The following is a 26,920-nucleotide window of genomic DNA, read 5'->3' as shown; positions in this document are numbered from 1 at the left end:
AAGAAAGTTCGAGACTGGAAGAAAGGGAAGGGAAGAAAGGAAGGAAGAGAAAGAAAAGAAAGAGAGGTCATGAGAAAATTCCACTTCAGTTTCCAGGGCACCGGGGCTCCTTTCCAAGACAAGCATGGCCGGGAAGTGAGGTCAAAGCCAAGTGCGGGGCGGGAACGGAGGAGCGAGGAGTTAGCTGCGAAGATCCCTCGGGTCCCTTACGACAACCTGTGGCGCATTCCATCCTAGGGGATGGGTCGGCAGTCGTCCCCGCCCCCTCCTGTGGCACTGCACAACAATAATTACGGGGCAGGTGGTAAGATTAGCCACCCCTGCGTCTCTCGCGCGGGCTCCGACCAGGACAATAGAGAGCTTCCACCTGAAGGAGTAATTAGAGAGACGTCTGCGGCGGGCTGGCTCCACCTCGGCTACTCCCTGCTTCCATAGAAGAGGGAGAAAAGCGTGCGGTTGTTATTCAAAATAAAAACAACCCGGGAAAGGAAAGCGTCGACGAGCAGAGAGCGCAGGGATTGTGCAATCGGAAACGTGTATCTAGCAGCTGACACAACTTTGTTGGCTTGTGTTTGGCAACACCCACATTCAAAAGCATAAAAGAGTCTGGGAGTGACCGGGGAGGTGACTGTTCTAGCAAGCCAGGGAGCTGCATGCACTGATTTCCATGCCATTTGCACCTGCACAGGAGGCCACCATGAGTTACACACGCAAAACCACATTGGTCACTTCCACCTCCCTACAGGGCAGATCTGCTCAGTTGGTCAAAGGTGGGAATCTATATGGCACCTCCAATGACTACACCGGACTCGGGGGCAGCAAGGCCTCGGTGTCTACTTCCACCGTGACATCCTCTGCGTGGCAGTCGCGAGATGGCTGGACACCAGGAGGACCCAGAGAGGGCCTTCTGCCCACCAACGAAAAGGAGACCATGAAGAACCTCAACGACCGCCTGGCATCCTACATGGACAAAGTACGGGAACTGGAGGAAGGCAACAATGATCTGGCAAGCAAGATCCGTGAGTGGCACGCAAAGAGGGCAACCACAGCAAAGCGGGACTACAGTGCATATGAGAAAACCATTGCGGACCTTCAGGCACAGGTAAGCCTCTGCTAATCCAAGTAGCATGGCACATCCCATTGGGCAAAAGTGATCACATGATCTACTCTACAATATTGGTATATCCATTGAGAATTCAAAATCAGACAATGATAACTCTGGTGCAGCTGTGAGGTTCTTCCTGCTGGGCACAGAAGCCTTGAGACTGAGCCTGGTATTATCATGGGCAGTTGATGAACTGAACCCGTGGGATGTTAAAAGCAGAGATGGATGGATGGATGAGTGATTTGGGTTAGAAAGTTTCCTGTTAGTCTAGGTTTATGTGGAGCAGGAATGCATCCACCCCAGACATTGCCTACAATGGGCCAGGTGCAACACATTGGTTGCTGATTGTTGGCACTGGAGAACTACATGAGAATGCTTAAGAGTCATCCACCTACTGAAACGCAGGACCCTTCAGTGAGGACTTGAGGTTCACTCTGTCTGCTGCTTCATCATCAGTGGGTGAAGAGGTGAGGAAACTGGGATAAGTAAAACAGCGTGGGGAGGGATTGATTATTACAAAGCATCCTGCTGCATATGAAAGACGCCGGGATGCGGGAGTATACCAGAATGCCTCATTGATTTGTTGAAAATCTGTTCAAAAGTAGTGTTAACCTCTTTTGTTATTGTAGTAGTAATTTCTGCCATCACTTAGGTACTATACTTAGTCACTATAGTAGGTGTTTTGGTCATGTTCCCTCCAGGAGCTCATAATTACATTCATTTTGATCAAGAAGTAGGTTTTGTCTTCAGTCATGGTAGCACCTTCTTACTGTCATTTGGTCACTGTAGTAGTTTTTTTTTTTTAATTGAGTCTTAATGTGTTTGTGTATAAGTTTATCTTCAAAGTCATATATTTGCCATAATTAGTTGCATTTTTTTTTATTCCAGTACTAGTTTCTGCTACAGCCATTTAGTCCCCATAGTGTGTTATGTTAGCTGGTATTTACTCCTTGCAGTAGATTATGTTTACTTTCATTCAACCACTGTATTGATTTATGCTGATCGTAAGTCCCCAAAGTAGTTTATGTCTGCCGTTGTTTAGTTCTTGAGATTATTTATTTATAGACTCTTTTGGTCTAGGCAATAGTTCATGTCTACAGTAGGCCACATAGTAAGTTATGTCTCTCGGTATTCGTTCCGTGTTCACTTTGTATCCAGTGCCGTTTGTTTGTTGGTGTTATTGATGTCTAGAGACATCTAACACTCAGTTTATGTCCACAGGTGCATAGCTTCCTTTGTAGCCCGTGTCTGCACTTATTTACTTTCTGTAACAATGTATGTTTAGAGTCAATTAGTGTGTTCACTTATTCATAGACTCCCTTGAGAATTATGTGATGTAGCCTGACCTCAAAGCACACTTCATTGGGTTAATTCTGTAATTTCTAGAGAGAAACATTCAGTTTATCACTCTCTAAAGGAGAGATGGAAAATCTAAATGTGGCTCAAAATTATATATCAAAGTCATTGAACTTATCCTGGAATTTATTGTCCCTTAACTGTTTTTGTAATCAGTGTCTTACTGCTCTACGTGGTAATCACTTTTGCGTGGACGAATGGTTGAGTTGTTCATTCTTGAACTGTACCGATGACTGTCAGGTGACACAAGGTGACCTCCGCAGCAGGTGGTGTACCTCGGTACCTATCTCACCAGTTATGCAACATCATTGGTGGCTCTTAAAATGTGCTCAGGCACTTGGAGTGGAAGCCAGGGATGACAAGTAAAGAACACGGAGAATTTGCAGTGATACGAAAACGACTTTTCAGAAGTTCCTCAACAAAGTTCTTGTATTCTGAGTGGCACAGCATAGATGGCCTGATGTGGCTATTACCCTGTAAAGGCCTTGCTATGCCTCATTCCAATGCCGATTACGTCATTCCTGCTTCATTTAATGTTTACAGCTGAATCGAGGGCCCTTCCCTGTTCCTACCATGACACGTGTTTGCTCAAGTATTTCTGGCCCTAATGGCAGAATGCGCTTTCTGCATATGTCAACACTGAAATATGCAACTATATTTGCTGTGCAGCAAATGACACTGGGCTCTAAATGTGTTATGCTTCACTACTGTGGAGGTGGAACATTTTTTTTCTGCTGGCAAGTTTTATAAGTTCCATATCTTTGCCTTTTGAGAAGTGTACTCGCTTACCTTTGCTTATATGAAGTTTTTCTCCTCAGAGCGAGACAGTTTTTACAGCATAGCAAGATCATTTTTACTCGAATCAAACCAAGCCATGCTTAAGTATGTACACCTGCAACTTAACTTACCTTTTGTGTAGTTTTTTTCTATGCACAATGGCAACTGTATGAAGGATTTTCAGTAGCTACTATTTCGCTTGTCTTGTTCAGATCACTTTACCCACCCTCGGTTATTGTAGGTGAAAATATTGTCCCAGTGCGGCTTAGGTTCCCAGTTCACGACAGCGTCCTACAATAGTACCGTTGTGAGATTGGATAACACCCATATTTCATCACAGACATCGCTTACACTTCCCGCATTCACTTCTAAGTATGTAATGACATATCGCATTCCTCCGACTTCACGCTCAAGCACCTACGGTATAAACTCATCCAGTGGGACATGACAATGCAGATAGAACACATTGCTTATTGGTAAATACAATATATGCTAAGTGACACATTTTTTAGATAACAGACATCTATTTCAGAAGAAGATCCAGACACTACTTCACCAAATGTGCTTGGCATCCACAGGAAATCTCATAAAGGCCCTCATCACAAGTTTCTAAGTTATCCTGATTTAGGCAGAAATATGAGGTTCTGCGCGAAGCGAGAGATGTGCCGTAAACTTGCACCTTCAGGTTTTTCTCAGAAATTTTCACCAGTGAAATCCTGGCAGAATATATTTGGAGAAACATACCCAGAATTTGGAAAGAGCCTCTGGAAACTGACGGATAAGTGCAGATTTCTGCATTCATTCCTCAGTCCATACATGAAACGCCATAACAATGCAGTTATAATGTACCATTGAATTACTGAACCCTGTAGTGTCACTGTTTCTGAGCATATTCTTACCACATCTGTTTTGCAGAAGACCTTTCATTGAGGGCCTTGGTGCCAGCCGGTAGGTGGAATCACCCTTCTACAACTAACCAACACGTCAGTTGGTCAACTCTTAATACTTATAACTCACCGCTAGTTTGAGATGCCACGCGCAGAGGCCTCATGACTTATTTAGAGTACCTTGCCCTCCTGTTATGGACAAACCATTGTTGTACCTGGTCGATCAAGAATCATCTTAATGAAACCGTGCTTTAGATTTCACATTCCCCTGAAGGTGCGAAAATTTGCTCTGAATGTCCTGGAAATTTCTGAGCCCAGCTCAAAAGAAGGAAGTGATTAAAAAAATTGGAAATAATGTGCAAAACTGTACATGTGGCCATTTAGAGTGCACTGTATCTACATTTCCGTTATTTTGGAACTCTTTTTCAGCAAAGTTGGTAGTGAAATTAAGTGAAAAGTGTTAGTGCTAAAGATCAGCTCGAAGAAGATGCACATTCTCTTTTAGTGCTGTGAGACATATGAAGGAAGCGTGTGAATTCAGTATTCAACACATAACAGTGAAATATTATCTTGCAATCACAATTAGATGGTTTTGAAGCTATACTTTTTTAGCTGAAGAATCTGTAGCGGATTTTACTTAAGTCCTCGTTATGACTGGCCTGGTATTACCATTTTGGCTGAAAATCTGAATTTTTAACCAATAAGTGGTGGGCTTTTTACCGCATCCATTATTTCTAGATGAGGTACTCCTGCATTTTTTTGTTATAAAGGACAAATACTTAAGGTAATACTTGGAGGACTTCGTCCTCAGGATAATGTCCAGAATTACAGGTTCAGATTTTGAAATCAGTCCTCTGAAGCCAGTTTCTGCATGTTCTGATCCATTCCACACGAGGCTGTAGGATATCACGTTTTGATCTTCTGTTGTCTGTAACACTGGGTCACAGATTATCACTCAGGAACACCAGCCCCCTAGAGTGAGGTAAAAATAAGGGTGAAATTATGCTAGTGACAAGTTAAACCATAAACGGCCCCCTGTAGAGGTGTGTGCAATAGTGAAACAGCAGTAGGAGGACTTTGTTTCTGGTTTTAGTGCTGCACCAAATAAGAGTTGAATGGACATAGTGTTCACTAGCGTTCACTATTGTTCAGCACTTACTCCGACAGTAAACTTTTCTATAGTGATAAAAGTCAGTAAAAATTGAGAAAGTATGGGGGGGATTTACAAACGTTTTGCGCTGGGTTAGTGCCACAAAACTGACGCTAACCAGCACAAAATGGGCCTCATTTACAAAGTTTTAGCGCAGGGCAGCATCGCAAGCCCTTTTTTCGCACTGCCCTGCGTCAAAACAAAAGGGCAGGAATGCTCTGTATCTAGATGTAATGGAGCATTCCTGTCCTTGTTCCATGTGCTGGTGCTCAACTTGCTGTCATGCGCTAATGCAAGCACTCTTGCACCATGGTGCAAGGATGCCTGCGTTGTGGGGATAATTGTTTTTGTGCAGGAAGGGACACCTTCCTTCACAAAACAATCACAAGAGCCACATGAATCTTGTAAATCTGGGAAAGCATCAGATTCCATTGCTGTTGCATAGGAACACCCACAGCCACACCCATGGAGCGCCACTTTCACGCAGAGTGATGCGTGAAAGTGGGTCATATCTACAAGACCATGTAAAGCCACGCAAAGTGGCTTTGTGTGGCCTTGTAGATATGGCCCAGGAGCCTGTGTCGACAGTTCGTCAAAAAACTGATGCACCAGTGGTGCATGCCACTTGTAAATGAGGCCCAATGTGTTTTTTCCTAATTTACTTTCTAGTGCAAAACTTGTTGTGAGCTGGAAAGTACCCTAAAAGTAACGCAAAGCACTACTTTGCATTATTTGGTACCAATGGAGCGTTACATGGGTGGTACATGGGCATTCCCATGCAACAACCCATTCCTTTTGACACAAAACTGTATCTACAAACAATAGTAGACAGGGTTTTACACCAAAAGTTAATGCCATTTGAAAACATTTCTCCTTTCTTTTCCGACTTTGCATGCGTGCTGTACTGTGCAGTGCGCATAAAAGTAGGAAAAGTTTAAAAGTGTGTCTAAGCGTAGTATTTTGTACTGGAAGTGTACTCTTCCAGTACAAAACCTTTGCTAGACTCTCACACAAACCTTTGCACTATGACTCAAAAGAATGTGCGTGGCGCCCAGCAGCTAAAATCTGCGCCAACACTAGGGAGAGGGGAGGGGAGAGCCATATCTCTGTAGATATTGTGCTCGCTTGCTCCCTCCCTGTCATGCAGTGCAGCACAGCATTTTTCGCTGCTGCGCTGCACTTCTTGACAGTTTTGTAAATCTCCATATGGTGTAAATGGGCGGAAACCCAGTGCTAACACTGGGTCCAGGGGTGAGGGATCTTTACAGAAGGGCCCCCTCAAGTTTTGTTATGCCGCTGGCTAAAACACATTGTGCATGTTATTCCCCATTTTTAGTACTCTTCTGAGAATAAGGTCCGAAATCTGAGCACATGGTGCAAATATAAATGGTACTAATTTTACCACCGGGCGCCAAGTCAGTGTTAACAACGTAAAAACTGTGAAATTACTCGTCCTGTGCTGTAATTAATTTTTGACAGAAAAATCTATAGTCCTCTGAGAAGTGTATCACTGAGGCCTCAAAGGCACCTGCAGCGTTTAATTAAAACCAACAGAAGTTCAGCTAGGAGATATACTAAGAGACATGTAGACATTAAAATAGCAATAACTTAGATCAAAACATCATAAGCATATGATCAGCATAATATGATCAGCAATCTTGTTCATGTAGCCCTGGCCTCGTCGGGCACCTTCAGGCCATATCTTTCGGCATGCTCCTCAGTCCTGCAGCTGTTCCAGTTTGTGGCAGGATGTCTGCACCTATCCGAGCTTCTGAGGTGCCCTTTTTGTTTCTTTTTTTTTTTGCAGTTTTATATGGCACAAACTCAACCCAAGGGTATTGGAGCACCAGTTATGTTACACAAGGACACATTCATTTTTAGTAGGGACGGGGAGATTATTTGCCCAGAATCACATAATGCTGAGCCAAAGCTGAGATTCGAACCTGGTTCCCCAGCTCCATGGTCAGCAGCTCTGGCCATTACGCTGCATCTTTCCTTCACAAGAATGTGTTGGGACCCCTAGGTCTACAGTTAGGACCAACTCTACGAGTTTGTATTCCCCTACTTTCAGCCAGCACAGCAGTCCAGTGGCAGATGTGTGCAAGGCAAATACTAATTCCATAATGTAGAGATTGGAGACACTATGGAAATTCTTCAGTACAATAAAGCAACAACATATTTACACAAAAAAAACTGCAAAAGAAAAGATGAACAACCCCTTATTTAGAAACACTTTATAAACACCTAGGGTAGGTGTCAGATCCTACCCTGAATGCTTCCTGTGCCCCTTAGCAAGAACTACAGGCACCAAGCTTTCCCCATCACTGGGCGGACACCCCCATAGACTGTAACTTCTGCCTCTTCAAAAGGATGAAACACTTTGATCCTCCAGCCTTGTGTAATACACCTGTCAATTACATTGTCACTGCTAGGAGGAGCAAACAAGACTTGTCCAGAGTGAAATATGTATTCAATCCCTGCCGGCAGGTAAGAGAGACTATCAGAGGTCCTATGTAGGGGTGTGTCACATCCTATGCACTCAGGCATCATGGGAAGGACATATATTATATGGGTGACAGAAGAAGCAGCTACATGCAAGTGTAGGATAAGATGGGCTCTTCTCGGCTGTGGCCATTGAGTGATGACTTATGCCTACTACTGGTGCAGGAAAAGTGGTTTTACATCATGGACATCTGCAGGCATGCAAATATGGGTGCAGCTGGCAAGCATTGCCATTGTGCATCACATGTGAGACACTGGTCCTCATAGGAACCTCCCTAGACCTGTTGAGTTTACAGCTATGTATATTACAGATATCATCCTGTAGGGCTAAACACCAGAATACAGCGTGCACTTGTTCGACAGCTTTATAATCGTTTTTAGGTTTCACCTGCATAGCACTTGTACTGTCCTTGTAAAATCTATTGTATTTCATATAAATCTTAAAAGGGGCTTACGTCCCGCCCCCTTGCATTCCATGCTTTTCATTCATTCCTGTGCTTGCCACTTACTTTTCCTCCATTTCTATTGGCTGTAGCATACTGTTTTCTGTTCTTTCTCATGTTGTTCCTTGTGTGCTTCACTTATCAGTTTCCCATCAACCAAGTACTGTTTCCAACCGCTTTTGTGCAACTATTTTTTTAATATTTTACCTGCACAGCACTTGCGCTGTGCTTGTTTTTATTTTTAACGGGCTGGATTTCGGTTAAGGACATAATTAGTTTGTCAAAAGATTTTGCCATCCAATCTGGTGTCTTTCATTAGTTTATCTGGTTTTCTTTGTTAGTCCATAAAATGGGACTGCTATATTCTGCTGGCCCACCCCACACTACTACTCCCATCAGCCTCTATGGTTCCACGTGGCACAGGACTGCTGATCAATCTTTTCGATGGTCTCAGTGACTCAATGCACATGCTTTTGCCTCTTTCTGGAGACATGTTCACTTACAAGCATGCCCTTGTTGAGAGACATTCCCTTGCTGAACTGACTATGATACAGTGCTTTGAAGAAGTAAGTAATGCCTACATGGCTTACTGACAAAGGAGGGCCTATGACTGGGATGTGAAGCCTGCACAGAGGCGAGTGGAGGGGGTACACCAAGCAGCTGTTGTGTTGACACCCACCAGTTCTCTTTGTAACTTTTTTTTTTTTTGCTGATAAAGTAGATAAAGGAGGATCTGCCTTTAAATGTGATAAAGGATGGTCTGCCTTGACAGCTCATGTGGACCAGTGGTGCCTCTGCAGGGTCGGGCGCACATCTTTCTCGTTACCCTGCGGCCGCATCCACGTGGGATTAGGTTACCCAGGAGGCAGGGATTTACTCTTACTTTGCCTGTTGACCCTTCAAGCCCTCTGGTGTGTAATGCTGTTTTAGCAGACTTTCACTCTTGCCTGGCATCATTAATCCTTCTGCCTTAATTCTGGACACTGAAGCTTCAAGAGCTGGCTCCCCATTTCCAAAAAGTGGATGCTCTTGGAGTTCGAGTGACAGGGAGAGAAGATATGTCCAGGTGCATTTAGCAGTGAGGCTTTTTGTGGTTTTCCAATCCCTCGCTCATGATCATTTTTACATTGAAGCAAACATTGGTTTTGATGCTATATTCAGCTGCTAATTTCAAGTGTTGTTCCCTAATATTCATTAGTCTGTAAACTGGGCACAAAACCAAGGGATTTGCCCAGAATCACAGGAGGTGAAGCCTCCTACCTAGAATCAAACCCTGTTCCCCAGCTTCAATGTCGGCTGCTCTAGCCCTTACACCAGGTTCTCTGCTATCAGCACGCAAGATGGTTAGCACTTCATGGAATGTACAATTAGCATGCATTCCCATTATGTGTTCCAAAGCTACGCCAGACATCTTGTTTTCATGCATTTCACTCATATGGAGTGAAGCTGGTCATGCTGTACTGCACTCGTACATCTGCGGGCCAGGCTCGAGTGTGTCCTTCATTATTGCACTAGACACCCTCTCCCCATGGTCCCGAACTGCAACGCCCACTTATTTTATTTATTTAGCAGTGAGATATAACGTAAAGTCGTCCCTACGTCTTTGGAGTGCTTTACATGAGCACAAAGTTGCATTACACAAGCTCCGATTCATTTTGTACTCACAAGGATTAGATGATCTGCCGAGAATCACAGGATGCATTGAGCCCTCGCTGAGACTCGAACTTGGTTGGTTTCCCAGTTTTGATGGATTTAGACCATGTCTCCTCTCTCTTGATACCAGGCATTGTTTCTGCAGCTCTGTGGTGCAGACAGATACTAGTGCCACAATGCCTCGTCTCCATACATATTTTTTCTTGCTTAAGATCCCTCTCACACTACAGCCGCCCACCCACTCCTCCTCCCGGTGCATTGCTTTATGGCTCTCCCAACGGCTTTGACTCTTGTATTAGCTATTCATGCACTGCGCCCCAGAATGTTTGCTCAAAGCTAATAAAATGAGACGTGGCTCACTGCAAGGAGTTGTTGCTAATTAGTTAATAATAAACTCCTCGGCCAAGCGTCTAGAGGTTCTCCCAGAGCGCGAGGTGTTTTTTGTTTAGGCCCTGCTGGAGGTCTTCCCATGTCAATGCATTTAGGGACAAATGCGCCTTATTAACAAATCAGTACTGTCAGATCCCTGGGATTCTAGAGACCTCTTTCTGGAGGCCAGATAGATCCCTCTTAGCCAGTCTATTGGGAAAAGAATGAGCCAGTGAATACTGCTTGCTTTTAAAATTGCATCACTGATATGGAGCACCCACACTGAGCACCTGATGCAGAGCTGAGGGAGCGTGAGCCGCCTAGCACCGTATTTGTACTGGAAGAATATACTTCCAGTACAAATACCCTTGCCTAGACAAACTCATAAGGATACCACCCATTAAATGCATGCTGTGCACATCAACACCCAGGCAATATGAAGGTTTTGGAAGAAACAAGCACATTTCCCTGTGCTAACACTTGTTTTGAGGATGCGTAATTTTTGACAGAAACCTGGCCCTACTTTCTCACTAAATCTGTCTTATTGTCAAAGGGTATTTGTGTTTATCCGCCCAAGAAACAGCCCAGTAACCCCCTTCTTGATGTGAAGCAACACAAAGCAGTACAAGGTTATTTTTGTGCTGAAATAAAAAAAAAAACATTTTATGCTCCTAATGAATTCTGGGATTCTATACACTCTAGGCTCAAATTCACTAATTCATTTTCAGTGGCAAACTTCCCATACTGTTCTCTATATTCATGTGGGCAGTATTGTTTTCACTTAGCATGCACATAGTGCATTTAGCAAAGGGATTAGTCTGTTATCTCTGTACGGCTAATCCAGAACAATGCTTTTTGTTTTTGGCACTATTGGTTGATGTCACATTTTATACCGAGGTGACACCTTGTCAACATGGTATGCTGGTGTTGCATAATTTGTACTCGATTGTTGGATTTGATATTTAACTTAATCTGCTGACGCAATTAAGGACAATTGAAATATTGTTCATATGATTTTGCAATCTTGAGGACATCAGGACGTAATGAACGAAAATTCGGCTGAAAATTAAAGGTATGCTTCAACACCTGAAGAATAAAAACAGATGAATGAAGATCAACACTTGACTGACTGGAAGTTTTGATTTATTCATGAAATATAAGGCTGTGTAGCTGGTGCTGATATCATCTAATTTTATGAAGTTTTTAGTTTCCCATGGTTCATTGCCTCAAGTGATGCAACCTAATGGAAATAGGCCCACCCTCGCCATCTGTAAGCATTCTCATTACAGAAGAGGCCAAACATTGACTCGAGGCAGCACTCATTCACTGGGTTCAGGTGAGGTGATCTGGTTAAAGTGGGAAGGAAGGGAGAAGACACTCTACCCTCATAGTTCGTGGAGTGTATCCATGCCCAGAATGAGAGGTTAAAAACTGTATGGGCATAGAGACAGCTGCTTGTATGCGGGAGGCATCGAAATTGAACTTCATTCTCTTCCTCTTGAAGACTTGTATGAAGAATCAAGCAAATTGGCCTTTGAGACTATGACTGCCATCAGCATTCAAAGGTCGGCCACCCACAACAGCAGAAAAGCATGCTAACCAGTGATTCTTCAGCATCTCATTTGGGATGTAGCTCTGTAGACAGAAGCATCACAAGACAAATCTTCTACTAAGGCTTCCGGTTTTGAGGGAGTTATGTGTTGGTGCAGGAGTCATGCTTTACTGTTGTGAACCCCCATGTGCGTAGTAACCAGTCTGGGTTTCACACTACAACAGGTAGCTGCTTTACACAAGTACCAGGATAGGTTCAGGAAATGTCAACTCAGTTGCAGTTTGCAAGAATACATTTGGAGGATGGACTTCCTTGGTCAGCCTCTGGTCTCGGCCCCAGTAAATATGAGACCAACACTCCAAGTGACACTGCAACATTCCAATGGGCTAGTGGCATAACAAAGGCCCCTGCAGTGCAAGGGGAGGCGAGCTCCAGGGGTGCCCCCCCCAGCAGAGTACCCTAACCTGAGAGCTCCTGAGTGAGTTCGTAGGGGGGTCCCTCCATGTATTTTGCAGGGGGGGTGGGGGGGGCTCAAGATTTGTTTCACCACTACAATGGACATGATACCCCTGGTGGAGCAGGAGAACATAAACACAGGGAAAGCGAGACACAGCAGGAGCCCAACCTCAGAACCGGAGCTGGGCAAGGTTTGTACGCCACTGGTCCATATCCTACAGAAACTAAGAATAATAAACCGAAAGCCAGCCACCTCTCTGACTCACATCACCCCAATCTTAACAAGCCTCCTTTGTACTGCACACTCGCGTGGGAGTGCATTAGAAGAGCCGTAGAGCCTAATAATTAAGATGTTGGCAATAAGCGGCATTGCATCAAAGCCCAGGTGGACTACTTGATTTATTTTTATTTATTTATTTAATGCGTTTTTATATAGCGCGGACTTTACCCGAAGGTGTCAGAGCGCTTCACAATAGGCAAAGTAAAGATACAAGAGGAGAGGAATTACAAGTGAGCCTGTTACAAACGCAAACGTTACATTACATGAGGCAATACGAAAGGAAAAAGTGACGTGTGCAGGTTACAAGAGCAAATAGAGTACGAGTAGAGGAAAAAAAAAAAAAAAATAGCAATAAATGGTACACACTCAAAACACTAAAACAATAGTTACGTTACATGAGGCAGTGGTGGCCGTTGTGCATGTATCAAAAGCAAACAAGTTATAAGAGGTAGCAAATGATACTTGTAAAAGGAAAGGTGCCGTGTGCATCATACAAAAGAGTACAAAATACAGGTAGAGGTATAAAACTGCACTAAATGGCAGACACTCAAAACACAAAAACACCCTGGGAAGGCACTTCTATAGGCATGGAGAACAGAATTTCCTATAATGGAAGGACTTCCTTCAGAAAATAGAGGGCTTGAATTAAATTTGGAAGTGTCTTTGAAGGAGGAGAGCTTTGAGGTCAGTTTTGAAGGCCTGTTGTAGGGGTTGAAATTTCCTAGGGACTCGGGGTGTGAGGAGTTGTAAAGCGGTACAACTTGCAACCTTGCATAACAAGCGTAAATCTTTTGATGTATAACAAAAAGCAAACACTGATAGCAGCCCCACGTAGCAGTAGAATACCGTTATTTTTGCCAGTCGGAGCTGGAACTTGGTTGGCGCTGCTGATCGAAAGATGTCCACTGTAGTGCCTGCAACTCAACATTCATCAATGGTTTCAGCGTGTGGCCCTTCCTAGGAAAGCATCTCTCAGCGTCCCTGCCAGGAGCCCCCTGGTCCCTGCATCTTGCACTGTCCCTTGCCTCTGCTTTCCCCTGTCCCCACCCCCAGAAGTTCAGGGGGGCGGTAGCCGCCATTTCCTACCCCTGAATGCCCCACCCACTGCCCATCTCGTTTGAAGTTAGGCAAAGTTGGGAAAAATTGGGACAAGTCATCTGTCTTTACCGTTAAAGTATACATGTTTGTCTGCCGTCTGAACATAGGAAATCAGCCTGTCCTTATGCAGGGTAAGGTTGTACCCTAAGAAGCCGAGGTCCCGCACGGCAGGTATGAATGGTTCGTACAGTACCGTATTTTCGGTATTTTTATTTTCATTCTGTTACCCTTATTCCTAGATCCATCTATAAACTTGCATAATTGTGAAAATACAAATGTCTAAAACAACAGCTGGTTGAACCACGGTTTTGTGGCGTGACACAGCTTCAGGTTTTGGCTATCTACTTTTCGTGTTAAAATGGGGAACACTGCTTTTTTTTTTTACCCTTCCTTTATTTCCCGTTTCCTGAGCGGTCAGACATAACATTGCTCGTACTGAATCTAATTTGGATTTGCTTTAAAAAAAACAATTTAATGCAGGTTTATCAAACGGTTGCGAAGTTATTAGCAAAAAAACAGCTTGCCAATGAAAACCGTGGCCTAACAAAAACCACAGAACTGCATCCAATCAGACGTACAACAAAACTAAAATGAAACAAACATAGCCATGTTCCAAAAATCCACACATTCTTATAATAGATGTGCATGTTAGTATGTACAGTAGAACTAAAATGAAACAAACATATCCATGTTCCAAAAATCCACACATTCTTATAATAGATGTGCATGTTAGTATGTACAGTAGAACTAAAATGAAACAAACATAGCCATGTTCCAAAAATACACACATTCTTATAGTAGATGTGCATGTTAGTATGTACAGTAGAACTAAAATGAAACAAACATATTCTTGTTCCAAAAATCCACACATTCTTATAGCAGATGTGCATGTTGGTATGTACAGTAGAACTAAAATGAAACAAGCATATCCATGTTCCAAAAATCCACACATTCTTATAGTAGATGTGTATGTTGCTATGTACGATAGAACTAAAAACAACCATATAAGGGGAAATGTTACAAAAATCCATACAATCTTATACTAGATGTGTATGTTGCTATGTGACCTGGGAAAGGAGCATCACGATCGCTAGGGAGATAGCTGTAGGGTATTTTTTATCAAGTGCAAGAACATTATCATTTAAACGAAGGTGCCATACACACTCTGCAGAAACAGCCCGATTTCTCACGTATTTCATTTTCCAACATATTACCGCCCCAGTGCTGGCCCCCACCTCCAAAATCTGTACAGTGCTTCAATGCTCTACTGCTGCGTTTAGCACTGTAAATTGATCTACATATATGTAAGTGTATTTAGCAGCAACTTGACATATTGCTTCAATTTTAGAGTACATGTGGGTAATATCTAGGCGTGTAACGCTGAGCGCCCTTTCCTCCTTACCACTGTTGGCAGATAACAGATGTACATTATTACACAACTCAATGGTGCTCATATGATCACTTCGAAATTTACAGATTTAGCCCTGATCCTTGCACGGCAGCAGATAAGGGTGTGTTGGAAGTCTTCCAGGTGACCTACTCTTCAGGGCTGGGGTATGGAAGTGTGTAAGAGGGCTGCTTGTGAGGGGCCCTGCTTCACTCCAAGGCGCGGCAAGGGTTACGGAGTCATGACCATGCACAAGCATGGGCCCTCATTCCTAGGACTGCCACTGTGTAGATGATGCGGGGTTGGGTAATCTTATCCCAGTTCCCCATGATGGCATTCCTGCCGAGAAGGGCTGAACCTATACAGCCCGAGCAGTGCAGCCACATGGTCTATGATACCCGACTCGAGGGGATTTCTCCCCTTCATTTGGCAGAGTCTCCTCTACCCCCTCAGTCCTCTTCGCCTTCTCTGGCAGCTTTGTGACTATTATCACCCTCGTCTAAGGCATCATCCCTTAGTTAAGTTGTCTACTCTCCTTCTTCCCTCATTGTGCACACCACTTCCCCTGCTCTTATCGTCTCAGTATTCCTACACACTATGACAAAGTGCCTTTACTGGATTAGGTGCATGCATCTCCGTTGCATCGATGTAGAACTGCATGGAAATTTTGTAAAACTGGTACCTGTATATGAATCTTATGTACTGACCTATGATGCTGACTTCCTAGATCTGTATTGCCATGCTGTTAAAAAAAACAAAGTTTAAAAAAATAGAAAAAATATAAATGGTGCTCATGTTATTACTCTCGAAAGGATGAAAGACTGAGATTACTTGGCAGGACTGCCACCTATTACAATGTGGTTAACCAAGCAGTGGGCACATTAGCCAAGTGAGCTAGCAGATTAGAAATTGATGAAGGGCTGACATTGGTAATTTTTTGTTGATTACAAGGAGTTATGCTGAAAGGAGGGTTTCATCGATGGTATGTCAGGTGACTGTCTGAAAACACAATAGCTTGATAACCAACTCCGCTCCCAAAAACGTGTAACACCCCTTCCCCCCACACACACTTCCCCGCTTAATTCTCAAGATGGGAATCCTTTTCGGTTGGCAGTTGCAGCCTGTACCCCTCCTCTTTGTCAGCTTTTCAGGAAGGAGCAATTGACTGCAATTACACTAAGCTGCACTAATAACCCTGCAAACAGTTATTAAATACAACCACCCAAAGAGAGAAACAGAATCCAAGAATAAAGCTGAATTCGCCAGGATCCGTGAATCTGCTGCTGAATAGGTCCATAATAGACAGATTGACAGCTGCCAATCTTGGTGGCAATGAAACTGTCTCTTAATGCAGTGTCCTTTGCATGCTCCTGTATTCTACCCTAAGCGCTGCAGATGCTGGTAATCCGTTCTGGAATGAGTGACATCCACAGAGCTCACCCTTCAGAGTGTGTCAGGTTTAACACTAGATAAAATAAAACCATTGATGAGAGTCTCATGTTATAAAACAACCTGGGAATGGCTCTTTTGTCACCCTAGCCCCGGAAGTGAACCTGTAGTTCCCCATGCCTGGACCAGGATCCATCAACGCCAGATTTGGGAGCGGGTGAAATTGAGGAGTTCAGCACTGAACACTTTCTTAATTCATTGTTCAAGCTCGAAACACACTTAAAGTGGTGGATGTTTGGGCGGGAACACCGTATCTCACAGTTAGGAGTGCTGGAGGCACAGAGGCCTCTTCGTTGTAGCAGATTGTATTGGTGATCTTTTGTGTTGTAACAGTATTCTATGATGTGTTTGTTCCCTGTGCTGAATAAAGAGGCATGTTTGTTGTGTCCTGGTGTAGTGTGTGCGGAAAGTATAATGCATCGAGTGGGATGTGGGTGATGCTTTGGGATGCCTGTCTGTGTGTGGTCATCGTGGGTGCGCAGTTAGTGTCTGTGAGAGGAAAAGGATGTTTTAATGTCCTGATGCTTCTGGCTAGGCATGGACCACCCATCCTATCTTTAACACTATAACTTGAATAAAAAACTATATTTTAATTTACAACTGCAGTTACTTTGATGCAGTCTCCCATAACCCTCCCCTGTCCAACTTCCATAGCCCCCTATAAACCCAGGACTCGGTTTAAGAAAAGAAACTCACTTCACATTGATGTCACAATGGCCAGTAAATAAGAACATTTTCCAACAAATACGGATATGGGCATGTTAGTGTTCACCATTGTGTTTTTCATCCTCTGCCTCTGGAAAAGGGGCCTTCCTCAAGACACAAGGATTGTTAGGTGTCCTAGACGTCTATGGTTGTACATTTGATTCAATTTGGAATTAAACCCATGTGCTCTTTTCCGGTAAGCGGGCTAATCGCTCACTTAGTGACTGTTGGCCTTAGGATTGAGTGTGGCCCTCTCCTATGTCTCTGTTGTAACGGAATTGGGTGTTATGATTCACTAACGACTCTCGCTGTACTAAGAGATTTGCAGGCAGAAAGTCACAGGTTCCGAGCTCTGGAAGGTGGTAAAGAAGATCTTAAGAGATCTCAAGAGTGAGATACAGAAAACAGCTATCCAAAGTCTCATAATATCCTCTTTAGACCATGGAAATGCACGCTATTGCCACTTTTGCAACATTTCAGAGAGCCTACTGGCCCGTCTTCAAACTGCCTAAAACGCAGCAGCAAGACTTACACTCAATTTAACTTGGAAAGTTCACCTCTCTAAACGCAGTGTTGCCCAGTGTGGAAGAGAGTTGTTTTCAAGGCTCTCTGTCTTACCTTCTAGGTCATACATGGGGCTGGTCCAAAGAATCTTCAGGGCAAGATACTCCTGTCCTTCGTGTGATCTTCGATCATCCAATGTGGCCTTTCTCTCAATGCCTTGTAACTTAAGCTACGATGCAAGACGAGCTACAATGCAAGATAAACCTAAAAACCTGGATGTTTCTATGAGCCTTGTTGATGTTTCCAGCTGCCACACCAGTACCTGGGCTTAAGTCATTCAGTGCCAGTGCACCAGTGTTCGGTATTAGAGCGCTTTACAAATTAAAAAAAAACAATTATGCAAATAGCTGTTGGGTTTTCAGCTACTTTCTGAAAAGGTGGAGGCAGCTTACTGGACCTCTCATATTTGGTTCAAAAATGTTGCATAGCCAAGGGAGTATCACTGGCTCTCAGCGGTTTCCCACGAGGTGGTGCCTTGTTATATCTTGCTCTGTCATGAATGGCTTTCCATCTTCCCTTTGTCAGCTTGCAGATGGGGAGCTGTCTAATCCTGACTAACGAAGCGAAAAGGTTTTCCTGTAATTCGTTCAAACTTTCCAGTCATACCTGAGCAGACTTGATGAATTATAACATCCACACAGAAATGCTCTTTTTTCTTTGAACCCTAAAAATAGTGCTAGAGATGATTCTTTCTCTAGTGGGACCAATACCCACACGAGGCCTGCAAACCTGGGCCCAATGCTTCAGATAATGCTTACATGACTGGATACAATACCCAACATGAGTCCTCCAGAACTGGACAAAACACTCCAGATGAAACCTTCAGAGCTGAACATGCTACTCCATGTGATGCCTGCAAACTTGGACACAGTGCTTCGGATAAGGCTCACATGACTGGACATAACATGAGTCCTCCAACATGAGCCCTCTAGAACTAGACAAAAACACTCCAGATGAAACCTCCAGAGCTGGATATGGTACTCCATGTGTTGCCTGTAGTCCTGGTCACAGTGCTCCAGATAAGGCTCACACGAGTCCTCCAGAACTGGACAAATCAGCCCAGAAAAAAACCCTCAGACCTGAGCATGCTACTCCAAGTGATGCATGTAATCCTGTTCACAATGCTCCAGATAAAGCTTTACATTACTGGGCATAACATGAGTCCTCCAACATGAGTCCTCCAGAACTGGACTAAACACTCCAAACAAAACCTCCAGAGCTGAACATGGTACTCCATGTAATGCCAAGACCCAGAACACAATGCTCCAGGTAATGCTTACATGACTGGACAAGGTACCCAAGTTTAGCCCTCTGGAGCTGGACAAAACCATGAAGATGAAACCTCCAGAGGTCAACATGACACTCCATTTGATAGCTGCAAACCTGGGCACAATGCTGTAGATTAGGGTGGCCAGATATAAAAAAAAAAGAAAAAAAAACAGGATATTGCACTAAAATAGAAGAAGGACTATGCTTTTTGATCAATCAAGGGACATAGAATGTGAGAGCTCATCAACATGGAAAAACAGACAAGGCACTATGAAGATAAATAAGGTGCAGTTTTAAAAACCCCCATCACATTTGTTATTTAAGCTGCTTTCTGATAACAACTTCTAACTAGTCCTGCTTTTGAACGCATAAAAACGTGCCATCCTTTGTTTTCAGTCGACCCTCTCTGAAAACCGGGACATGACACAAATTTTCTAAAATCTGTCGGTGCAGCTATTGAAAAACCAGGACTGTCCCTCCCCGCAATTCCGGGTTGCCTGGTCGCCCTACTGCTTATACGACTTACATGACTGGATATAACATTAGTCCTTTAGACCAGGCCAAAATATTCAAGATGAAACCTCCATAGTTGAATATAGTACTTGATATGATGCCTCCATACCTGAACATATTATTCCGGATGAGACTTCCAGAACAGTAAAGAATCAGTGCACATAGTGGGTAGAGAACTCAATTTAATAAGCCAGATGAAGGAGCTGGAACAGGACATGATTGTAAGAGTGACTTGTTCAGACTCGAATTTAATCCTCCAGATTAAGCCTAAAGTACTGTGCACAACATTGTCTGCTTCTTGTTATTATCACCTTCTGTAGTAGTTTGTAGTTTGTTTTCACAAGGATAACCACCCACTCGTTTACCACTGAAATGTATTTGGAATCTGAACAAATACCTGAAACTATTAGTAAACTGTTGTTTTGAAATCCTGAGAGTGTAGTCATCATGACTATTTCCCTGTTATAAACCCTAAATAAATCGTACCAGAGAAACTTAAGGGTGTTGTGAGTAATCTTTTTAATTGCCCTAATTGGTCATTGCTATTAAAGTGTAAGACGCAGGCTTGATCATAATTATGATTTAATGATCCCACTCCTAGCTAAAGTGTGCGGTTTCTGGGATTGAAACTCAGCAGCACATTGTGAGAGCTTGATGGTTTCAGCAGAAGCGTCAAAGCTTCTGTTGTATATATGTTAAAGACTGAGCAATTAGATCACTTGTGTGATCACAAGTAAAATACACCATCATCCCATCTCTCTCCCCCCCACCCTCTCTCTCTCTCTCTCTCTCTCTCTCTATCTATATATATATATATATATATATATATATATATATATATACCAGCTCACTTAGCTGCCAGTGTTCAAAACCAGCACCAGGGTTCAAAACCAGCAGGAGTTTGAAAGCCTGGATCCGTGTTTTTTTCTATTGCACTCCTTTTGATGGATGCCCTGAGAGGTGGTGAGCTGAAGCTCCTAGACTTCTGCAGATATTTTGTGACTTGTTACAGAACATACATTCCATACAAAAGTACAACAATAAAAAGGCAAATATTACTAAAATTAGAAAATGTGTAAGTAATAAAATAAACACCACCAAGCACTTCAAATATTGTTAGTTAGGTAATAATTGTATTTATAAACTATTTCTTTTTATTACAAGACCTCAACCTATATTTAGCATGATATCCTCACATTCACTTCTCATTTTCATATCTTAGAAAACGTCATGTATACACCCTCCCACATTTAGAAATATGATGCTTTTCCATACCCTCAAGATGATCCTCTTGAGTGTTTTTGAATGTCTCCAGCCTACCATGAGTATATTTGGTTTGAAAATGTAACCTGTGCTTCCAAAACTAAAGTGAGTCACCCAAAGACTTTTTTTTACAAAACTGAAATACCCTCTTGAACTCATAAAATGTATGTATCATACCTTTGCCTGGTGATTACAATTCCAACATCAGGTATAGCCAGGTGGATTTAGTATGAAATGTCTCATCAGAGTCTACTGTTTTCTGAGAAGAATTTTCTATTTTATGAAGGTTAGTCCTAAAACAAATGATGTGCTGGAATTTGAGCTCACCATTCTATATGGACAAGCATCTACCGTTTGCTCTGCAAGCTCTTAGTCACAGGCATGTTTAGACACTTTAAGATAATATTGTCATTGAGTTTTTCAGCAATTTAGAAATATCAGACAAAAACAGTTAATCCCTCTTTATTAAATTAATTAATGTATGCCAGTTTAGGGATAAAAGCCTACATTAATCTTTTTAGTAATGTATTGCAAATTTGACAGTCTTTGTGGAGTCTGGTAGGAGGTATTCCCAGCTACATAACCTTTTGGGTTATTGTTCAATCACTGGGTTTTCCACCTGACCCTTTCAACAAGTTTTATCAATGAAAAAAACTCTGTTTTAATTAGACCGAGTTAGTAACCTGCACATTAGCCATAGAATTCAGTAGTGCTTCACTCCGGTGGTACAGAAGTGCAATATCATCAATGTAAGTCAGATATTCGATGTGAGCTTGATCACAAAATACCTGTTCCAGAACTCATTGTTATTTTGCGGGCTCCAAAACAAAATTAAACATGATGGGAGAAAATTGACATTCCTGACGGGTGTTTATCTCCAGTAAAAAAATAAAAACTTTGCATATGCTTATGTAGGAGAGTGTTTACGTTTTCATTCTCAAGGAAAGGCAAAAGTTCTGAATTTCTTATTAAAAAAAAAAATCTTTCTCTGTAAAGGATTTTGTCAGATATATACCAGCTCACTTAGTTGAAACTTCTGAATTGCTATATAATTCTAATATATTATGAATGATGCATATATTGGTGTATTGGAACCGCAACCTAACAAAATCAGCTTGATTATGATGTACTAGCTTTGGGACAATATTTTTATTCTTAATCTAGCCTCCATGGAATCTGCCCTTTTAACTGTAATTCCAAAACTTAGTAAATACCATATGTTCAAACTACAAGTCCATCTCTTTATCTAATATAGATTTAAACATGTGTAACTTTAAGACTGGAAACAATTGCTCATAGGCAGTGGTGTAATGGAACGTGGGGCAAGGGGTGCATGCAAAGTACATGGAGGGGTCCCCCTCTAGGCTTAAGGCAAGAGATCTCAGACCTGGGTACTGTGCTGAGGGGGTCCCTTGAGCTCGTCCCGCCTGTACCGCAGAAGCTGTGGGGACCTTTGTTATGCCATTGTGCATAGGACTTTAAAACTGATCATGGATTCCAATACAAAGTCCTGATGCTCTTAGAGCGATTTTGATCTAATCATACTTTTAAATCTGGCCTTTGAGGCAGCTCTTCATATCTGACCAGTTTTTTTATATGTGCCATACATACTTCTAGGGGCTTTTGATCAGGAGCCATTTACACTTTGCTTCCGCCCATCAAAGCAAATAAACCGGGGCAGTGGGTCAGAGCACTTCGGCAATTGGCACTCCTCTGTGTGAGGGATAGCATGTTGCTTGTGTACAATGTGCACATCCAACTCAAAAATAGAACCATTCAGCAGCAGAGTTCATGCAACACCTGGCTTTTGTTTGTTTTGTTTTTACTTATTTCACCTTTTAACAATATATTTTTATTTTCACTTTTGCGAGGGCCCCACAACTTATCAGGCATTGCTAGCAGGCCCTTGCTGCAGCCTTATCTTTCACTGCATCTATTATGAACACAACTAGCGGCGGCCATCTTGAAATGGGCTTAGGTAAGCTTTGTTAATAATCAAGACTGTCAAAACCATTCCAACATTTTTAATACATATATTATATTCTATATATTTATAATTGAAAAAATAATTATTCTTAAAATGTATAAAACGCAACAGCTGCTTGCAAGGAAGCGTCCCAGCGATAGCGGCAGAATACCAGGATGAACAAAATCCCTTGAGAATCTGGAAGGCTGAAACCTAGGTAGCAAAGAGGAAAGTCTGTTTGTGAAAGATTCATTCAGTTGGGGCTGAGTACAGCGTAATAGGAAGGGAGTTGCAGACTTTGCTAGTTAAGAATGCAAAGGATCTTACTCCCCTTCTCACCCTGAGCACCCTTAAAACCTGCATTATCATCAATGCATTGGAACGCAAGGCTCTGCCATGACAGTACACTTTCAGCCTTCTTCTCAGATACAGGGGGCCTTCTGCACGAAATTAATGCTCGAAATATGATGCAACAATTGATGGGCAGCAAGTGCAGTTGGCACAGGGAGGCAGCAACTGATAGGCGCATCGGAAACTTCAGCATTAGACGTGCTGCAGCATTTTGGATGATTTGCAGACGATGCAACAGGTAGGATGGCAGACCCAAGCACAAACAGTATGCATAGTCAAGGTTGGATGTCACCAGAGCATGCAGGGTGACCTTCCTATTAGTTTTAGGCGCTAGATGAAACATTCCCCTACATGATTTCAAGGTGAAGAAGCACCTGGCAGAATCCTTCTTAATCTGTGGTTCAAAGGAAAGATTTGGATCAAATTTTAAACCAAGGTTATGTAAACACGAAGATGGAATGAGGGAAAGGTCCAAAGGCCACCAATTATGAGAATCTGGATGGATGCTAGTGCCCAAAAAATAATTTTAGTTTTTTCAGAATCCATTTTAAGGCAATTGTTATTCATCCATGCCCAAACCGCCTTCAAATAATACTGCAATGCATGCAGGGCCTCCATCTCATTATTCTGAAAGGTCAGCATCAGCTAAAATGGCCATCTTTCCATGCGTGTGTTTGCTTAGGTGAGTGGACATGTGCTTCAATCTTAAACGATGATAACGCAGTGCTTAATTTGTGCTTGTTGTTTCCTGTGCTGAGCACCGGCACTTATTGTTGAGGGCTGGCGCTTAGTCTTCTGCCTCAAGCAGTTGCTGCGAGCAAAAGACACATTTGGGAAAGAGAGGAAGAGAACAATGAAAAAGCGCCACAAAGAGAGAAAGTAAAAAGCTGCAAGAGTGAGCTGAAGGGACAGGAAGTGGCTTTAAATGGACTCAAGAGGCCCGAGATGGCTTCCGGATTACGCTGCCTCAGTATTCCGTGTTCCCACATTTAATTTCATCAGTCGCGTGTTTAAGAGGAGGGCTTTGGGAACCGGCACCCTTTTATTTACAAAGTAGGCACTGTGATAACATAATAGAATGTGTCAGAGGACAAATGTCAATAGTTGAAGTAAACCAACGTGTGTGGTAGCAAAGACGATCTATGTGTGTGTGTGTGTGTGCGCGCGCGCGCGCGCCTGCAGATAAGAAGCTAAAACATTTAAATCGACGTGTTTATATCCAAAGCGCTAAATAATGAGTAATATACGTATTTGCAGTGATTGGAGGCAACAATGTAGGTATCATCTCAGTCACGACACAAACCCGGAAGATGGTTGATAAGCTGATTTAAGCACTGTGTCAGTTATATTGAGATTTCCAACAAGTATTATATTGACACCATGGGTGTCCGGCATCATATTTCATTTCATTCACCTGTTTCCTTACTAGTTACATGTTTGGTTACAAATGCTAAAGCATAGATTGAACAATATAATGCATTACAATTGTTCATCATATTTTTACTGTGCCGAGTCTTTTTCCATAACACTTCTCGACTTTAAATAATAAGATATACAAATGGTGCTGAGTTACTAAATTATGTAGATTGATTCACCACACTGTTCACTGACTGGGTGTGGTCAGATTCATTATCTGCAATAGGTTAACGATATCCCAGATTGTTACCACTGGGAGTTGTCTCTTAGCTGATGCGGTCTGAGCAGTAGGAGGGTATCTCTCAGCAGGCTGAGCATGTGGTTTACACCCTTAAAGGGTGCCTGGTACCTGTGAAATTAAGTCTTGCTTACTTCCTAGAATCTGCCTCCAGCTAGAGGTGAAGCTAGGGAAGGTGTGAATACATCTTGAACTATCAGAGGGTTAGCTTGAAATGTGGGACTATAGGCTGCATGTTAAAGTGAACTGCAATGCTCAGTGAACCGTATTAGAGCTTGTGTATCACTCTTGATGTACTTGAGTGTGCCACACCAGTTCTAATGTTGAACTCTCTGGGATGAAAGCAATGATTTTATCCAGTGTAGCCCTGTCCATACATGCTGACACTTTTACGGGGGCATTCATTGAGTGTACTCGTAGAAATCTTTTGGTGGCCTTGAAGGTATCTTTAACTCCAGGAACGTGTTCGACACTTTTCTGAGGCATCATCTCAGTCACGACACAAACCCGGAAGATGGTTGAGGAGGCATGGGCAACACTTCTGAGATAAGCTGATTTAAGCACTGTGTCAGTTATATTGAGTTCTCATAAACATGTCTAGTGAGCATGATGAGAAACTAAAATGAACCAAAAATAATTAGTGTACAGTTTACGTTTTTTAGTTCACTTGAAAAATAGTTCAAAATGTATGGGTCAAACAGTGCTGCCTCAACCAGTGAAGTGGCTTTGAGTTGATGGCATGTTCGCTGGAAGGCTAGAAGATGAAGTATGAGCCTTGGATTTCTATCTCAAAGAAGTAGATGAGACACTTTGAATATGGCCAGTTGAGTGGTGGTGAAGCGGAAGGTCACAAGAGATGCTGTTGTTGCTGAGACTCTGATGAATGCATTGAATCTCTGCTGAGGCAGCACCTCTGTGCATGAGAAGCTGCTGATGACGCCAGTCATCTCCTCGGTGGATGCGGCTCGAGACCTTGATGCTGTAAATGAGGCTGTGTGGACTTATGGACTGGGTGCAGGTATTTCCAAGCGCAGCAGCTAAATGTGGATTCAGTGTCTCTGCTTTACAGGTATTGTCTTGAATGCTGGCTTGACATGGAATGTCTATGCAGCGCGACAATTCAACATTTCAAGAATGAAACAAACACACTGTAAGAGTTGCAACAAAATAATTACTGAATGAGCTGGAAAAAACACCTTATTGATTTTCTGAATCTTATCCAGATAATCACTTCACACACAATGCCTTCTGTCAGTGAATAGCAGTGGCAGTGTAGAAAGGCTGTCAATGCTCAAACCGAATATAGCATAGAAATATGGAGATATTGGGGTTTCGTACACTGGAACTTAGGGTTATAGTAGGCTGGTTCAGTTTATACTGTACACCTATGGTGTGAACCCTATACTGAGTCCAGGCAACCCTTAGTGATTTTGCTTAGGTGTCCAGATAGCCAAAGCTCTCTAGGGGTAACTGTGGTGAGCAGCTAAAGCGTATTCAGGAGAAGTGTAAAGCACTTGTAAAACCGGAACAGTCAGTCAGTAACTTTTCGCAAGAAAGAACCACACCAGGTGCTGCAAAACAAAGTATTCTTTATTACAACCATAGGATGATACTAACATTGGTATATCTCCAGTGGGAGATATCAACACACAAAATAGACGGTTAGCAACAAGCAGGAAAAGCATAGAAAAACATGGGACCCTATGGGGAAGGACAAACCATACACTAATAAAGTGGTATAAAAATACCAAGGTAAGTGTCTTAGAATCCCAGGGGCTGGGGGAGTAGTAAATTACCCAAGGTAAGTACCAGACATCCCACTGGTGTGAGGAAACCAGTTGGTAGAAAGAAGGTTGGAAAGTGCCCCCATCTGTGGATACCCAGAAGACCAGAGTATTTACACCAGGGAGCCCAGGTTCATAGGGATGAAGTGGCATCAGAAACCCTCATTGAAGTCAATGGAAACCTTGACTGTCCAGCTGCTGTAGCGACCCATGGACCAGGTTGATGATTCTCAAAGGTGGATTTCAGACAAGAAGAGCCTGAGGAAGAAGGAGACAATGTCCAGACCACTCATAGATGTCCAGGCGGTGTAGGTAGGCAATGCCCACGCTCATGAAGGTGAAGTTCCTGCAGGACTGTAAAGGCAGTAGTTCAGCTGTGGAGTGATG

The 26,920-nt window shown here is 42.8% G+C and overlaps 1 protein-coding gene across 2 annotated transcripts in view; it reads left to right on the top strand.

Moving 5' to 3' along the window:
* LOC138299405 (keratin, type I cytoskeletal 19-like) overlaps nt 1–26,920 on the top strand; it is a 138,747-nt gene that overhangs the window by 85 nt on the left and 111,742 nt on the right. The window contains exon 1 of one of the 2 annotated variants that reach the window (XM_069237637.1): nt 1–1,102. This exon is cut by the window's left edge and continues 85 nt beyond it. In XM_069237637.1, coding sequence (XP_069093738.1) covers nt 668–1,102 — 435 coding nt within the window. In that variant the 5' untranslated portion in view covers nt 1–667. The remainder of the gene's footprint in view (nt 1,103–26,920) is intronic. The other variant, XM_069237636.1, reaches the window with a different exon arrangement.

This window comes from Pleurodeles waltl, chromosome 6, assembly GCF_031143425.1.
Source record: "Pleurodeles waltl isolate 20211129_DDA chromosome 6, aPleWal1.hap1.20221129, whole genome shotgun sequence".
NCBI classification, from domain to species: Eukaryota; Metazoa; Chordata; class Amphibia; order Caudata; family Salamandridae; genus Pleurodeles; species Pleurodeles waltl.
The sequence above is the reverse complement of the archived record's forward strand: the minus strand, read 5'-3'. Positions and strand labels throughout refer to the sequence as shown.